The sequence below is a fragment of the Caretta caretta genome, chromosome 13 (assembly GCF_965140235.1).
Source record: "Caretta caretta isolate rCarCar2 chromosome 13, rCarCar1.hap1, whole genome shotgun sequence".
Taxonomy (NCBI): domain Eukaryota; kingdom Metazoa; phylum Chordata; order Testudines; family Cheloniidae; genus Caretta; species Caretta caretta.
Window position 1 is genome coordinate 4,723,733 of NC_134218.1, and position 14,770 is coordinate 4,738,502.

The 14,770-nt window shown below is 52.8% G+C and overlaps 1 protein-coding gene across 5 annotated transcripts in view; it reads right to left on the minus strand.

Annotated features, from left to right (window-relative positions):
• Window positions 1-1,893: 1,893 nt before the first annotated feature.
• Window positions 1,894-14,770, minus strand: part of UCKL1 (uridine-cytidine kinase 1 like 1) — a 41,050-nt gene continuing 28,173 nt past the window's right edge. For 3 of the 5 annotated variants that reach the window (XM_075118673.1, XM_075118674.1, XM_075118676.1), the window contains exons 8-15: window positions 11,327-11,346; window positions 7,522-7,620; window positions 6,705-6,798; window positions 5,077-5,139; window positions 4,328-4,450; window positions 3,463-3,570; window positions 2,695-2,851; window positions 1,894-2,262 (exon numbers count right to left, since the gene is read on the minus strand). In XM_075118673.1, the coding sequence (XP_074974774.1) occupies window positions 2,192-2,262; window positions 2,695-2,851; window positions 3,463-3,570; window positions 4,328-4,450; window positions 5,077-5,139; window positions 6,705-6,798; window positions 7,522-7,620; window positions 11,327-11,346 (735 nt within the window). In that variant the 3' untranslated portion in view covers window positions 1,894-2,191. The remainder of the gene's footprint in view (window positions 2,263-2,694; window positions 2,852-3,462; window positions 3,571-4,327; window positions 4,451-5,076; window positions 5,140-6,704; window positions 6,799-7,521; window positions 7,621-11,326; window positions 11,347-14,770) is intronic. The other 2 variants (XM_048819959.2, XM_075118675.1) reach the window with 1 other exon arrangement.

Sequence of the window (14,770 nt, forward strand, 5' to 3'; positions counted from 1 at the left end):
CTCCACAAGGCAGGGGCTAGGTTGACGGAAGTGTTCTTCCGGCGACCTAGCAGTGTCTACACTGGGGCTTACGGCAGCTTAACAACCTCTCTCTAGGGGGTTAACTCCCTCCCAGTGATGTAGCTAGCATAGGTGCTGCAGCTGGAGCACCCACAGAAAAAAGGTAGTGGGTGCTCAGCACCCACCAGAGCCCCGCAGATTAGCTCCTCCCCTCTCCCCCCCAGCATCCCCCACCAGCGGCAATCAGCTGTTCAGTGGCATGCAGGAGGCGCTGGGGGTGGGGAGGAGTGGGGCGGGACAGGAAGAGGCGAAGCGGGGGTTTAGGGGAAGGGGTTGCATGGGGCATGTCTTGAGGCAGAGCGGAGGTCAAGCCTCCCCCTCCACTGCCTGAACTCAGTGCCTCTACTAGGTTGACCTACATTTTAGGTATAGAGCAGGCATTGGAGGGGAAGGCCTGGTCCAGCGGGACTAGCCCTCGCATCCGTCCGCTAGGTCTGGGTTCGGGTCACACCCAGGGCGGCTCGCTTTGCTGCTCCCCTTTGGCACTGCAGCTCGTGCTGGGGGGTCACTTTCTCAGCCACGGAAACTCACCCTCTCTCTCTCTCATTGCATTTGTGCTCACGAGCTTTCGGGCCACCTACGCTTGGAGGTATTTTTAGTGCTAGCTCATCAGGTAGCAGCCCTGCCTCCCAGAACAGCTTTCAAGTGTCGAGATCCTGTGCTCGCCAGGTGGGGGGCTGAGTCTGTTTTAATTAGTTGAGGATTTGCGCAAGAATTTGCACTCACTAGTGCAGCTATTTTGAGCTCAAACCCCTCACTGATTTCCACCCTGCTGCCCCCACGCCACCCTCGCGGCTTCCTGCCCACACAACCTTTGCTAAGCCCTTCCAATAAATACATTCCAGCCTCAGCTGTCAGCTCAAGGGGTGTGCTCCTGTACCAGGGGAGCTGGGCCCTTTCCCTGCAGAGCAGCAGGGCTGGGCTGATTGAATCTCTCCTGCTGGTGTTACTCGGAACCTGGCCGTCAGGAGGGGAAAATACTGGAGGCTGCTCTGAAATCCTGCAGGAAACTGGCACCGGCTGTTCAGCTGGGCAGGTTTTCTGGCAGAATCCAGTTATTTTGGCAGGGAGCCCTTCCCGGGAGGGTTACAAAACTCGAGCAGCTTCCTGCAGACAGTCCCCGACCCCCCTGCTGTGTCACCACTCTGATTCAGTGAGGACAAGCCCGAGGAGGGGACACAGAGAGCAGGCCCGGTCCAGGGAGATCAAGAACCATGGAAGCCAGCGTGTCTGCACTCGGCTGCTCTCAGTGCGTACCGCATTCTCCTTCCGGCGTTGGGCTCCCTGCTCCCACAGCGAGGTTGTGCCTTTAGCCCTCCTGCTAGCGTCTGTACTGATAGGAACAGGCAGCCCCTGGAGTTGGAGCCAGCCAGGCAGGCAGGCATTGCTCCTGACCGCTGGCCAGAGCGGCGAGTACCGAGTGAAGCTTCAGCAAGGGCTGGTGCTACAAACATCAGTCCCCACAGACGCGGCTGTTTGCTGTGGAGTGACAGGAAGACAAGGATACAGCGCAACTCACGACTCCCCCAGAGCGCCTCCTTCAACTCGCTGGGACAGCAGGACAGCGCCTGCGACCTCAGCCATGGCCCACCCTTGCCTTTCAGAGCATCTAGCAGTTGCCCTCCTAGTTGCTGTACTGTGTCCCCCAGGACAGAGTGGCGGCGGAGAAGGGATCGGAGCATTTTCAACACGGGCGCCAGATTCAGGGTGATAAAACTCATATTTACAGCTCCTCCTGGGTTTATCTGTGAGCTGCACAGGGATTAGACCCAGTTACCTGCACTGCAGCCAGGCCAGGGGGTTGGGTCTAACTGCCAACAGCTATGCTGCAAGAAAACTGGAGAAAAAACTTTATTTTGTTTGTTATAAAAACTCACATAAGTTACATAGGCAAATATTTAAATTAAAATAAATTAACTCCGCTCTAAAGTAGGACAGTCAGCTAGGATTTGCATTTCTTCCTTTTTAAAAAATATGCCCTAGACTTCAAACGCAACAGCTGAAAAAATATCTATGCCCCAGGGGAAATCCCTTTGGAAATGTACAATAGAAGAGTAAGGTGCCGTGCCAAAGCTGCCTTGTCTCCAGGGTGGGGTCTCTTCTTCTGACCCAGGGCAGGAGGGGGTGTTTGCTAAGTGTCCAGGGTGTCGTCGCTCCAGTAAGGGGGGGCGTCGGTCCCGAAGTAGCGATCTCCAAAATTCCCTAGGGCACGGGGGTGGGGAGAGAGAGACATGCATGCACAAGGCATCAATGTGAAGTTACACATGGAGATCGGTGCCGCAGGAATGCCGCACACCCTTAACCCAGCTGGGTGGGAACTATACCCGCTCCCCAAAGAACATGAAGGACGACTGCTCTGCCATCCCATGGGAGAGCCCCCCGGGACAGCCTGCAAGAACAGAGGGGCTGCTGGGCCGCCCACGCACTCTGCTCTCCCACATGGGCATGAGAAGGCCAGGGCAGGGGGCGTCAGTTTCCGTCACTTGCAAAAGGAAGGTGGAGAAGAAATGCTGAATGAGGAGACAGCAGCGGGATCAGAGCAACCTCCTTTATTTCCCCTTCTTAGTGTCACACCCTGTTGGGCGATTGCTGCCGTCAGCCCTTCCCTTCTGATCCCACCCGGCGGGTACTCACCGATGCCGGGGATGATCCGGAAAAGATTGTTCACCTTCTTGTCCACTGCCGTTGTGATGATCTTCACCTGGGGGAAGGCGTAGGCCACCGAGTGGACGCCCATCTCCGCCATCAGCAGGGAGAGAAGGAAGATTTTGTCCTCGGGGACATCATGATCCTAAGAGAGAGTCGTGGCGTGAGGGTGGAGGAGGGGCTATGTCACTGCTCTGGAGACTCCCCTCCTCCCTATGCACAGACCGCAGCGGTGCAAGGATCTGTACGCCCCTCCTCCCCGTCAGCCCCGACTTGGAGAGAACTCCGCTTTCAGGCCAGTTCAAACCCTTGGCCTCCCACCCTAAAGGGCCAGCACTGTGATTGGGCCTATGCCCCCGGGGACTGAGAGCAGCCCCCTGCCTCATCTCCTTCTCGGAGCTGATCTCCCTGCTGGGCTGGGGACACCGGGAACCAAGTCTCGGGAAGGAGCTGGGGAGGACGTGAATTCAGTTCCTGCAGGGCTTGTCCCCTGGGGCTGCTCCAGGGAAGGGCGACTAGGAGTGTCTGGCCCCGAAGGTCACTGCGGCTTGCACCACGCCAGCCGGCCTCCTTCCTCTTTTCCCCGCGGGGCCCAGGTTTAAAGGTACCGGCATTCACTTTGTTTACTTGGACTCCGGGATTTGGCATCAGAGAGCTGGGCTGGACCCGCCCCCCTCCCCAAGTTCCCAGCACCCCCAGGGCTGCTCTGGGGTTTCCCCCTCTGAACGGAGACGGGCCCCCGCTGTCCTTCCTTACCAGCAACACTCTCACCGCCATCATGGCCGCCGCCCCCGTGGAGACGGTGCAGTCCATCAAGATCACGTGATCTTCACGAATGTCCTTCGGCAACCTCAGGTAGTGGAGCTGGGTAAGGGACAGGCCAGAGAGGGATTTGGGAAATGTGGGCGGGAAAGTGCCCTCAGAACAGCTCTGCTCACATCTCCCTTACCTGGGTGGGGGATGCGCCTCCTGCCGCAGGGAGACAGCGGAGCCCACTTACCCTGTTGCTGGCAGGATTAATGGGCTGGGCTGAATCAGGTACAGGCTGCCGGCCTGTTACCAGACCCTTTGTTTATGAGGCAGTTGCTGCTAACAGGCTAGCCGGGCAAGCACCGAGGCAATGGGCTGGTGCTTACCAGACAGGGATGAACACTTAGTGAAGAGGATACATTTAAAAAGCCCCAATGACCTTGGTCTGATTTTTTTAATGGCGAGTGCACCGAACCGTGCGCAGTTCTGTGCCTCACTGGCACGCCCAGGCCACACTCAGCTGTGGCCGGTGTATGTGCATCTGACTAGATGTCTACCCAGTCACTGCACGTGCAACTGTGTGTGTATTTTTGCACAGCCGATTGTGAACGCTTCCAGACCACGGGACATACCCTATGGGTTCGCCTGAAGCCAGACATTTTGGACCTCAATGACCGATGCTTATTAAATATGAAAGCCAGTTACCAACCGGCCACCTGCTGACGAGACCTGCTGTGTCCAGCAGGAACGAATGAACTGATTGCAATTACTAGGCACGTGGCAGCGTTCGGGATCCTGCAACAGAGACTCGGCTGCTGCGAATGGTCACGGGGCGCAAGGCGCCCTCGACTCTGAGGACCAAGCCCTTTACCTCTGGCTCTCCAGTGTTGCTGTTAGTCTGGATGAGGATGGTGCCGATTCGGACATCCTTGCACACGGCTCGGAGTGCCGGCTCCATAGTCTCTCCTGCTCTCAGGATAGACACACCTGTGATCTGCAACAGAGTGGGGATGAAGTGGCCACGTGGGGTCCCTCAAATGCTCCTACGCCAGTGTTCTCTGGTCTCCAAAGGACCTAGACCTAGCACGGATCTACAGCAATTTTGGATCCAGAGGCTCAAAGCACTTCACAGCCACAGGTAAGTTCATTAGCTACTCTTGATCTATGGGCTGTGCGCAGAATGCAAGCCCCAGGCCTGGTCCCCTGCTCCTGTTTGCCCAGGCCAGCAATGGGACTGAACCATGCACAGCCGCGTGTGAACCACATCTCCTCCAGAAGTGACAGGGGGTTAGGCAGCCAGCTCCTCCCAGCTACCATCCAGACTCCAACAAGACACAGCTGCCTCCCCAACAGGATACATGGGAGGATGAGAAGAGGAGCGATTCGGCGCACACACCTAATTAGTGCTACTGAAGGGCCTGACCTGACTAGTCACTGCTGTGAGGATCCCCTGGTCTCTACAGCCCAGCAGAAAGCCAGCTGCCCCCTGGAGCAGACCCAGCTATTCCAGATGCTGAGGAGGGGCCCATTAAGTCCGGGGGACTCTTCCCGTTGACTTCAATGGGCATAGGATCTGGCCCCAGTGTGTGCAATTGAATCCAGCCTTTCCCTTCCCCTTACCTGCTTCCCACTGTAGGATCTCCCCTCGTAGTCCTCTCCCTGAGGGGTCTGGACGGTGCAGCTCTAGAAAGATCACAGCACAGACTTTAACACGGGCTCAGACCGCCGGCGCACCAGAGCCATGGCACAAAAGCCACAGGCTGGTGCACCGTGGACACAGTCATGGAGCCAGGGGAGGTGCTTGAGCCCTGGACACTAGCCGCGCAAGCCAGAGATGGCCCCTTACTCAGGGGCAGGGGTTTAGCTGCCTTAGAAACACGGCTGCACCAGCACTGTGATCTCTGCTCCCAAAGCCGAGCGCTGGACGTGCCCTTGTGCTATACAATTACCCACCCCACAGCAGCAGTGATGGTGGAGACATGCCCTGCAGACACCTTTTCCCCCAGGAAGAACAGGAGGACTTGTGGCACCTTAGAGACTAACCAATTTATTTGAGCATAAGCTTTCGGGAGCTCCAGCTCACTTCATCGGATGCATGCAGTGGAAAATACAGTGGGGAGATTTTATATACACAGAGAACATGAAACAATGGGTGTTACCATACACACTGTAACAAGAGTGATCACGTAAGACGAGCTATTACCAGCAGGAGAGAAAAAACAATCTTTTGTAGTGATAATCAAGGTGGGCCATTTCCAGCAGTTGACAAGACCATGTGAGGAACAGGAGAGGGGGAAAAATAAACATGGGGAAATAGCTTTACTTTGTGTAATCACAGAATCACCGACACATCCACTCCCAGTCTTTATTCAAGCCTAAGTTAATGGTGTCCAGTTTGTAAATTAATTAACGTAAACCTAAAAGTGGCAATTCTTCAACAAAAAAACTTCAAAAACAGACTCCAAAGAGAGACTGCTGAATTGGAATTAATTTGCAAACTGGACACCATTAATTTAGGCTTGAATAAAGACTAGGAGTGGATGTGTCATTACAAAAAGTAAAACTATTTCCCCTTGTTTATTTTCCCCCCCTCTACTGTTCCTCACATGGTCTTGTCAACTGCTGGAAATGGCCCACCTTGATTATCACTACAAAAGGTTTTTTGTTTTCTCTCTCTCTCCTGCTGGTAATAGCTCGTCTTACGTGATCACTCTCGTTACAGTCTGTATGGTAACACCCATCGTTTCATGTTCTCTGTGTATATAAAATCTTCCCACTGTATTTTCCACTGCATGCATCCGATGAAGTGAGCTGTAGCTCACGAAAGCTTATGCTCAAATAAATTGGTTAGTCTCTAAGGTGCCACAAGTCCTCCTTTTCTTTTTGCGGATACAGACTAACATGGCTGCTACTCTGAAACCTTTTCCCCCAGGGAGGAGATGAGAACAAGACATGTGACAGCTGTCAGTCACACTGCTCACTGCACCGCTGGAAAGCATGTAGACACTATGGGGATGAGTGTGGTAATAAGAATGCATATACAACAGAACAGGGTCCCATCTCTCATGATCACTGCTGTCTGACCTAAGAGAATCATTTCTTTTTAGCCTTTTCCATGAGGGCAAGTCACAGAGAAGTAGGTAAGGCTCCACGGGGCAAACGCAGACCTCTCCTTGTCCCCCCAGACTTGGATCAGAAAGGAGAGAACAATGGGCTTTCCCCTCCATCCCCTTGTTTCCTGTACATACCTGGAAAGGCAGAAATGACAACGCGTGCTCAATCAGCAGCCGCATCAGCCTCTTGGAGTAGAAAATGAACTCGTCTCGGCTGGTCTCCTTGTTTCTAAGGGGGAGGGGAGAAAGGCACGTCCGTCAATGAGAACTCTCCATGAGTTGCTGACTGTGAGTCAGGGGCTGCCTTAAGGGTGAGGCAAGGTCGTGCAGGAAGAAAAAGGTGGACCAGATACACTTGGCAGGTTCCTCAGTCTCCTCCCAGGTCGAGGCAGCTGATATCATCACAGGCCTTCCACCAGGGGGATCCAGCCGAGGACCCTGAACGTCACCAGGCCCCTTTACCGGGAATTGCGTCGTCCTGTCCCACCCCAGGTTGCAGGTTTGTTGCTGGGACATAGGCACTTTTGCAAAGGGAGCGCCGAGGTGGAGCAATCGCTGTCCCAGGGCTCCAGGGTTCTAATCCTAACTCTGCCGTGATCTTGCTGTGGGGCTTTGGGCAGGTCTCTTACCTCTCTATGCCTCCGTTTCTCTGTCTGTACAGCAGGGACGGTACCCAGCTTTTGGGGTGATGGCAGGATTAGCTGTTCACAGCTGAGCAGGGCAGCCAGCATGCAGACGCTCAGAGTTAGGGGTTGACATTATCCTATTTTAAATGGATGATTCTAGGAAATGGGTGAGAACTGCCCAGCCCCGACTAGGGTCTCTGGCCCAGGGCAGGATTTCATCTCTTGGGGGAATGGGAGATGTCAAACACCCAGACCAAGGTTGGATGATGCCAAAGGCCCCCAAGCCCTTAGCCTCACCCACTCCAAACGCAAGGTGGCGTGCTTACCGGATGATGGTGTGCATGCCGCGTACTTGTGGGGTACTCTTCAGCACGCTGAGAGTCCGAGGAAGGGGATGGCACTGGTGGGCAGAGGCCAGCGCTGCCCTGGAGACCAACACAACACCACAGCTAGGTGAGCGCTTGTTTACATGCATAAACACTCATCCAGCCAAACTCCAAGGGCAGCACCCAAGGCCTGCAGTCCAGGGGGAGGAAGACACCCAAAGGTGACAAGGGGGTTGTTGACACTAATGAGAAGCCACGTCTAGAATCCCGGAGCCTTTGCATCCCACCAGCCCCCACGACAGCTGGGATGTTAAGGCTCCAACTGGCTGCACAAACATATTTACCATCCAGGACGTGCCATCTACTGTAACTGACCAGTCATGTTAGGAGAGAGAAAGCTTCTCAGAAAAATAGATCACACTCCCGCGGCTCACGGGTCTCATTTGCTTTCTTTGCTCTAATTCAGTGGATGGATCCTTCAGTCAATGAATGAGGAAGGGACAGCTAGGAGTAAAGTATCTCAAATTTAACCCCATAAAAGGTGCCTCTCTCAGAGCAAATATTTTCTGGTACATCATCAGAAACAGGGTACTTGGTCAGCATGTCCCACACTCATGCACCGGCTGACAGCTTTGATCCCTTGAGATTAACTGCACCCCTTGGGATGCACGACTGTTCTAGGAAGGGTTTGGTGTGGGAGCTCTGGTCCATTCATAGACAGTCACGTCGTTACAAAATTAGGAATAGCCTCAAGATGCTTTATAGCTGGACAGGCCTGGCGACTGGGATGACTCATCTCTGGATGACAAATCAATTAACATGGCTGAGTGCAATGCCTATTCCTGGATCAAGGAAATGCCATTGATAATGGGTTCCCATTAGCTTGCCTCTCTTTGTTTGAAAGATGTAGTAAGGTCTGGCTGGAAAGGATGAACCAATCAGCCTTGCACGTGAGGAACGCAGGACTCGGACAGCTGTACATTGGATCACACACAAAAATGACTGCCACTGGTTCGGGAACATATTGGGGGAAGGAAAAGATAAAAGCACCAGCCAAGTACAGATTTAGTAGAAAACCACCCTGGTTAATTAATGCAACACACACAAGCAAGCCAGGAGGACGAAGATGACTAGGTAGGGATTTAGGAAGAGGGGCATGGTGATCAGATTCCTCCATCTACCCAGTCATCCTTTGGCCTTGGCTAAAACAAATGCAAATCAAGACATGAGCGAAGCCCGTTGAGCGTTTGAGGGTTTCATGCTTATTCCACTAGCTCCAGTTTTGACTGTTAAAAAACAAAGAGATGTTTCTTTACGGAAGCAGATGCTTTCTGTGCCCATGTCACCAGGGCTGTGGATGGCCTGTGACCATTCTGCATGTGTGGGCATGCAGGGATCCCACCCTGATGCATCAGCTGATTACACAGAAAGGCTGCAATAGGTTTGGGGATGTGTGCACATGTGTGTGTGGGGGGGGGTTTCCACTCCCCAGATAGAGGGTAGAAATTTCAATGACAGGAACCAAGCTGGGAAAGGGCATTTGTGAAATACTTTGAGGGGAAAGCTGAATACACCCCCACCAAGGGCGGAGAGACAAATGGGGTACATGGGGTGCACTCAGTTCTAGGGGGAGGCTTTGCAAGAGCGTTATCCAAAGTGCTGCCCCGGCACCACTTGTGCTCTGAAGTAAGACGAACCCCTCAAAGCCTCGGAGGCAGATGGTCAGCAAAACAAGCTGCACTCGGTTAGCGAGGAAGACCCCCTGGTTAGTCTCCCTGGCACCCCACTTGTGTCCCATCCCTCCCCATGACCACAGCGAGGCTTCGCCAGCAGCAAGAGGCTGCTATGCTCCTGCAGGTCCCCTCCTTGTGCCGCTGCTCCAGGCTTCTGCAGGGCAGTCTAACCCCAGCCTCACTAGAGGCCCTCACTCTTCATAAGGACCCAATCCTGCAGCCACTTTACCTGGGGAATGGCTGCAGGATCGGGCCCACCAACAGGTTTTGACTTGGTCCACACTGGCCCGAGAGGGGGAGAATTGTGTGTGTGTGGGGGGAGGGGGCAGGAGGGTCGAGGGGGATAAAAACAAAAAAAGGAGAAATCGTCAAAGAAACCAGCTGGAGCCAACATTCCTTGTCACAAAACAAGAGCAATGGGCTTGGGGCATCTCCAGCATGCCCCCCTACTGGGAGAACGGGCTGCCGCCCCCACAGCGCTGCTGGGGCAGGGGTAATGGTGCCCTGCTTTTACACAGCACCTGGATCTCAAAGCGCGTCACAGCCAGACCCGAAACACGGGGCTCTACGCACCCGCCGCCCGGGGCGGGAACGAGGCAGTTCTGTGGCAACAGCAGATAAGGGCAGCAGATCCAACTGCAGGGCACCTACAGGAGACGGAAAACTCCCAGAGGTGGCATTTGAACAGGCCACTAGGACAAGCGACCTCACTCCCCGTGACGCGTCCCAGGGGCTCCTCAGAGAACTCCCCCGGGGGCAGACCCTGAGCTTCGCCTCTCTGCGGAAAGACAGGGCTGGCAGCAGTGCAGCGCTCAAGGCTGGCAAACCTGCTGGACAAGAGCCAGCAGTAACGGCTCCAGGGCAGAGCAGTCCACTTTTTCTTGTTAGGCCTGGCAGAGGATTCACCAATACCCCTGCCATCTGCGGGTCCTTTTACACCTACGTGCCACAAGCCAGGGAACTGCATCTTAAGGCTACGCCCCCCGCCCCCGAGGATGGTGCGCTGGCCTCAACTCGGCGTTTGCAGACTCATTGGGACCCAGGCCTTAAAGCGAGGAGTGTGGTCAGCACCGTCACAAGCCACAAACTGAACGGCCCTGTGGGTTGCAAAGGCCCTCTGAGGTCACGGCTCTCTGCTGCCCAAGCCCTTGTATCCGATCCAAGTGCTGGTCACCGCCGCCCTCCAGCTCCCCGCCCCCACGCACACCGTGGTACGTCACTGTGTGCCACACCAGAGAGGATCAGCCCATGTTGTCTTCTCCAGCACCTACACAAAACACCAAGACACGGTCCCTGGATGCCACAACCAGGCATAACGCAACCAGGAACACCCCTCCTACACCACCGAGCTGTGAACAGGCCCGGGGGAACCTGTCATTTTGTCACCTATGTTTCCATTTGTTCCTGAAATGCTTGCACTTTGCTTTCCAGGCTGTGACAGCAGAGGAGCCCCTTGGGGTGCCTGCAGCCCTATACCACTCTGTGGGGTGAGAGGCAGACCAGGGATTAGTTGCTGTGGATCTCATGGCAAACAATCCCCCAAAGCAATGGTGGGACTAGACACCTCATGCTCTGGGGAACTCTCCAGATTCAGCAGAGGGGAAGGATGGTCCAGTGGTTGGAGCAATAAGCTAGGGCTGGAGAGAAAGTCAAGTCCCCGCTCCGCCACAGACATCCTGCAAGACCATGGGCAAGTCACTTAGCCTCTCTGTGCCTCAGGTCCCCATCTGTAAAACGGAGATAATAGCACTGCCCGGTCTCCCAGGGGTGTTCTAAAGATAAATACATTAATGACTAGGAGGTGCCCAGAAACTATGGCAATGTGGCCATATAGGTACCCAAGACAGATACCTTCATAGTCTAATTCTCAGGACGATCTGATCTGGAGAAGAGGTACTGAGGGGAGAGAGGGTTCCTTTTGGTTCAGCTTAAAGAACATCACCCTTGTAGGAACCTGCACATGCTCCCTCTTGGTGGACCCCCACGTTCAGCATGCAGCCCTGGCTCACCCGCCGTCACCCCACAGCTCCCATGATTAGTATCAAAATCAAAACACTGCAAGCGTTCCTCACATATCCCAGCGTAGCTTCCTCTGTTCACCAGATGGGAGGGATGTTCAGGGAGTGACAAAGCAGGAAATACAACAAGGGTTTAAAGGGGGGGGGGGGAGGAAAAAGCATTTCAATTAGTCAAAGAACCGGGGGGATGAGGGGAGCCATGATCCATATTAACTTCAAGCAGTACCAGATGGATTCGATCAATGGCTGAGCCATCAGGGAGAGATCCCTCGGCAACCGTCTTTTCCACTGAACCTGTGTTTGCTTAACAGATTGTCTTAGAGGTGCCACCCTCTGCTGGACAGTCTCCCAGGGGCCCCACCCAGCACTCACACCAACCTAGCGCAGGGGAAAAATGACAGTGTTATGTCCCCTGTGCATTCAATGGAGCAAGGCCCCAGTCCCAGCCATGGCCTTGGCAGAGAAGCGTGATGTCACAAAAGCCGGACGGGCAGGAGTCTATTGTGCCTTCCACGACTTGCACACCTTGCTCCTGCTGACACTAACAGGAGTTGGTGTCTATGGCTCCGTCCCTGACTCTGCTGCATGGAGGAGAGACCAGACCCCTCATCCAGGACTCCGTGCATTCCCACGATCAGAGAGAGGAGCTTTCATTTACTCCAAGATCCCAGCAACTGGGAAAGCTGGGGAAGGACACACACTGATGGCCAAGCATGCAGCTGGGCCTCAAAAAGTGCACGGTTGGCACATGCAAACAGGCACAAGATGTGCCCACCGACCTGCTTGCCAGGCCCACGTGGGGACACAAACACTCACACTTGGGTGGCAGGTGCCTCTTGATAGAGGCCCAGTTAAAGATTTGGCCTGGGATCCACAGCCCAGGCTCCTCTCCCAGTGGAATGGGAGTGTAGTTGAGTACAATCCATGTTTGCACACACACGGCAAGAGCACTTTATGTTCTGCAGAGAGACACTGGCAATCCGGCCCGCTGAACAGAACTCGGCGTGGACCCTACCAGGGGATTGCAAACGGGGCAGCGAGAACAGCTCAGCAGCTTGCACAGCCAACCTGACAGGGACAAGAGCTCATGTTCTCTCTGGACCCTGCGCTGGAGAATGGCGGACAGATCAGGCTTAGGGGGCCTGCAGGAGTTTGTCCCTCTTTGCTGTCTTGGCTCTCAGCCATCCTGTGGGTGAGGCAGGTGAGCAGAATTTCCTCTCCCCGCTTCGCTGTGGCTGACCAGCAATGGAACATTCAGCCAAGCCACCATGAGCAGGTCGAGAAAATGTCTCAGGTTGGAAACTTATTTCCCTCCCCAGAACGAAAGCTTCAAAGGGGGGGGGGGAGGAAGAAATGAAAGCAAAAGAAATATGGGGGTGACCGTCTCTCAGAAAGGCACGGTGAATACCACCAGCTCTTTGCTGTACATGCAATCAGACAGGAAGCAGACAAGAGACAGCCAGCTACAAAGAAGCTAATGTAGGTAAGGCATTTCAAACACGTACGGCAGCTGGCTTTTAACGGCTGACATTTCAAACAAGGACTACTACACCGTACCACGGCTTGATATTTAAAGACAATTGGCAAAGGGCACATGGAGGTGATCTAGACCTGGGGACGGGAAGTATCGATTGGCAACGGTGAATTCATCTTCGAGAACACCCGTTTCTAGAAGCAAGTCCAGTTCTCAAACAGCATGGCGGAAGGAAAAAAAAAATGGATCAAGACATCACTGAGAGCATCATACTTCGATACAAGCAAGCAGACTCCGGGGTCTGCTCTGCCAAGGAAGGGTGTGTGTCTGTTCCTACTGGTGTTAAGGGGAACTGCACGCGTGGGTGCACAGCGCCTGCACATGGATGTCTCAGTGTGTTGCCGTTTCAGACAGGAAACGTGCGTCTGGGTGTGAAACCGAAAAGTCGAATGTCCAGCGATTATTACAATTTTCTTTAAATGAGTGAGAATTTGGATGCATCAGCAACTAACTCTGTTACCATCCAGTTAGAGTTATCAACAGTTCATCCTGGTAATTTACCCTGTCATTACACACTGGGCTTAGAATCAGCTCACCTCCATAATACTTAAAAAGTTCCATTGACGAAGTGCTAGAGAGGGGCCAAAGCAATGGAGTTTGGATCTGGATTCCTACCGAAATTTACCTACAGTTTGTGTGGAAGGTAGGTTAGCCCGGGCCCAGATCCGACATCTGGGTTTTTCTCTACCAGTTACAGATTATGCATAGCTTCACCAACACAGCATTTGAAAGGCACTGACATTAGAATGGGGGATTTTGGTATTCATTATAAGCCATTAAGAACTGAGGCTGTGGAGTTCGGTTAGTTGGAAGGCCCAATTTTTTTCAGGCATGTTTCACTTTTGTTGCATGTCCCCATCTATCAGCCCTGATCTGCTACCTAACACACAGCTGCCCCTGGGTGGACGGGGCGCTGGAGACAGCTGACTTAATAAAAACCTTTGGGTTTCATGAGTTTAAACCAATGTTTGCAGGCATGTTCCAACTCCGGACCTTCATTTTTTTCAAACTTTTACCAGAAAGGAAGCCTTGATTGAAATACACGATAAGGATTCCGAGGTTACCCAAGTGTAGTTATTTGTGCAATTAAAGTGGTGCAGCACTAAACTCTCCATTACACAATCAGCACCATTTTATTAGATTTGTTGATTTTCAAGATGCATGAAGAAAAGGCAAAATCAAGATGACAAATAGTACTTTTTGGATTTCAGAATAATATCAGCTTGGGGGCAAAAATCAGCCTGTTACAAATTAGACATTTGTAACTGAAACATTTTCATGGTTGTGTCACTATATGCCGCCTCCCGACCCTCCAAACACTTACGTACATGAGCACAGGTACCCGTAGGAGTAGAGTTACTCACACGTACAGATGTTTGCCACATTAGGCCCCGAGATTGTTAAAAGTGAAATTTTAACCATCCAATTTACTTGCTTGAAAATAACTAGCTTTGGGAAAAAACAGAAGCTTTTCTATTCATCTGAGGGTTTGTAAAAGCTTTTTTATGCCAAATGTAAACTTCAGGCCTACCTGAGTTACGTGTCTCTTTAAACAAAGATATACATCTAAGTGGAAATGCATTTTTAAAAATGCATCTTTTCGCCTCCCACAAAAATAGCTGAAATCTTAGCTGAATGCCTAATGGAAGTGAAAAAGCAGAAGCATCATCTACACGCTGATATTGTAAGGGTAGCTAAATAGGTGTCTACTCTGTATATACACCTGGAGCTACTAGGCAATCGTATCTCCCACTATATTTTTGGCAAATCCTGAAATTATTTCCATAGAACTTGTCCTCTTGGACCAAAGCGTGTGTGTTACCACTCAGAATCAGTCGAGTTCCCTTTGGGCGGTATGACCCCTGTGCTTTAGTCTCCTGCTCCCCGAGGCTGCCTGAATTCTCAAAGAACTTCATTTAAACGTGAGGAGGGTTCAGCTTAAATTTCCTTTGGGTTACGAACAC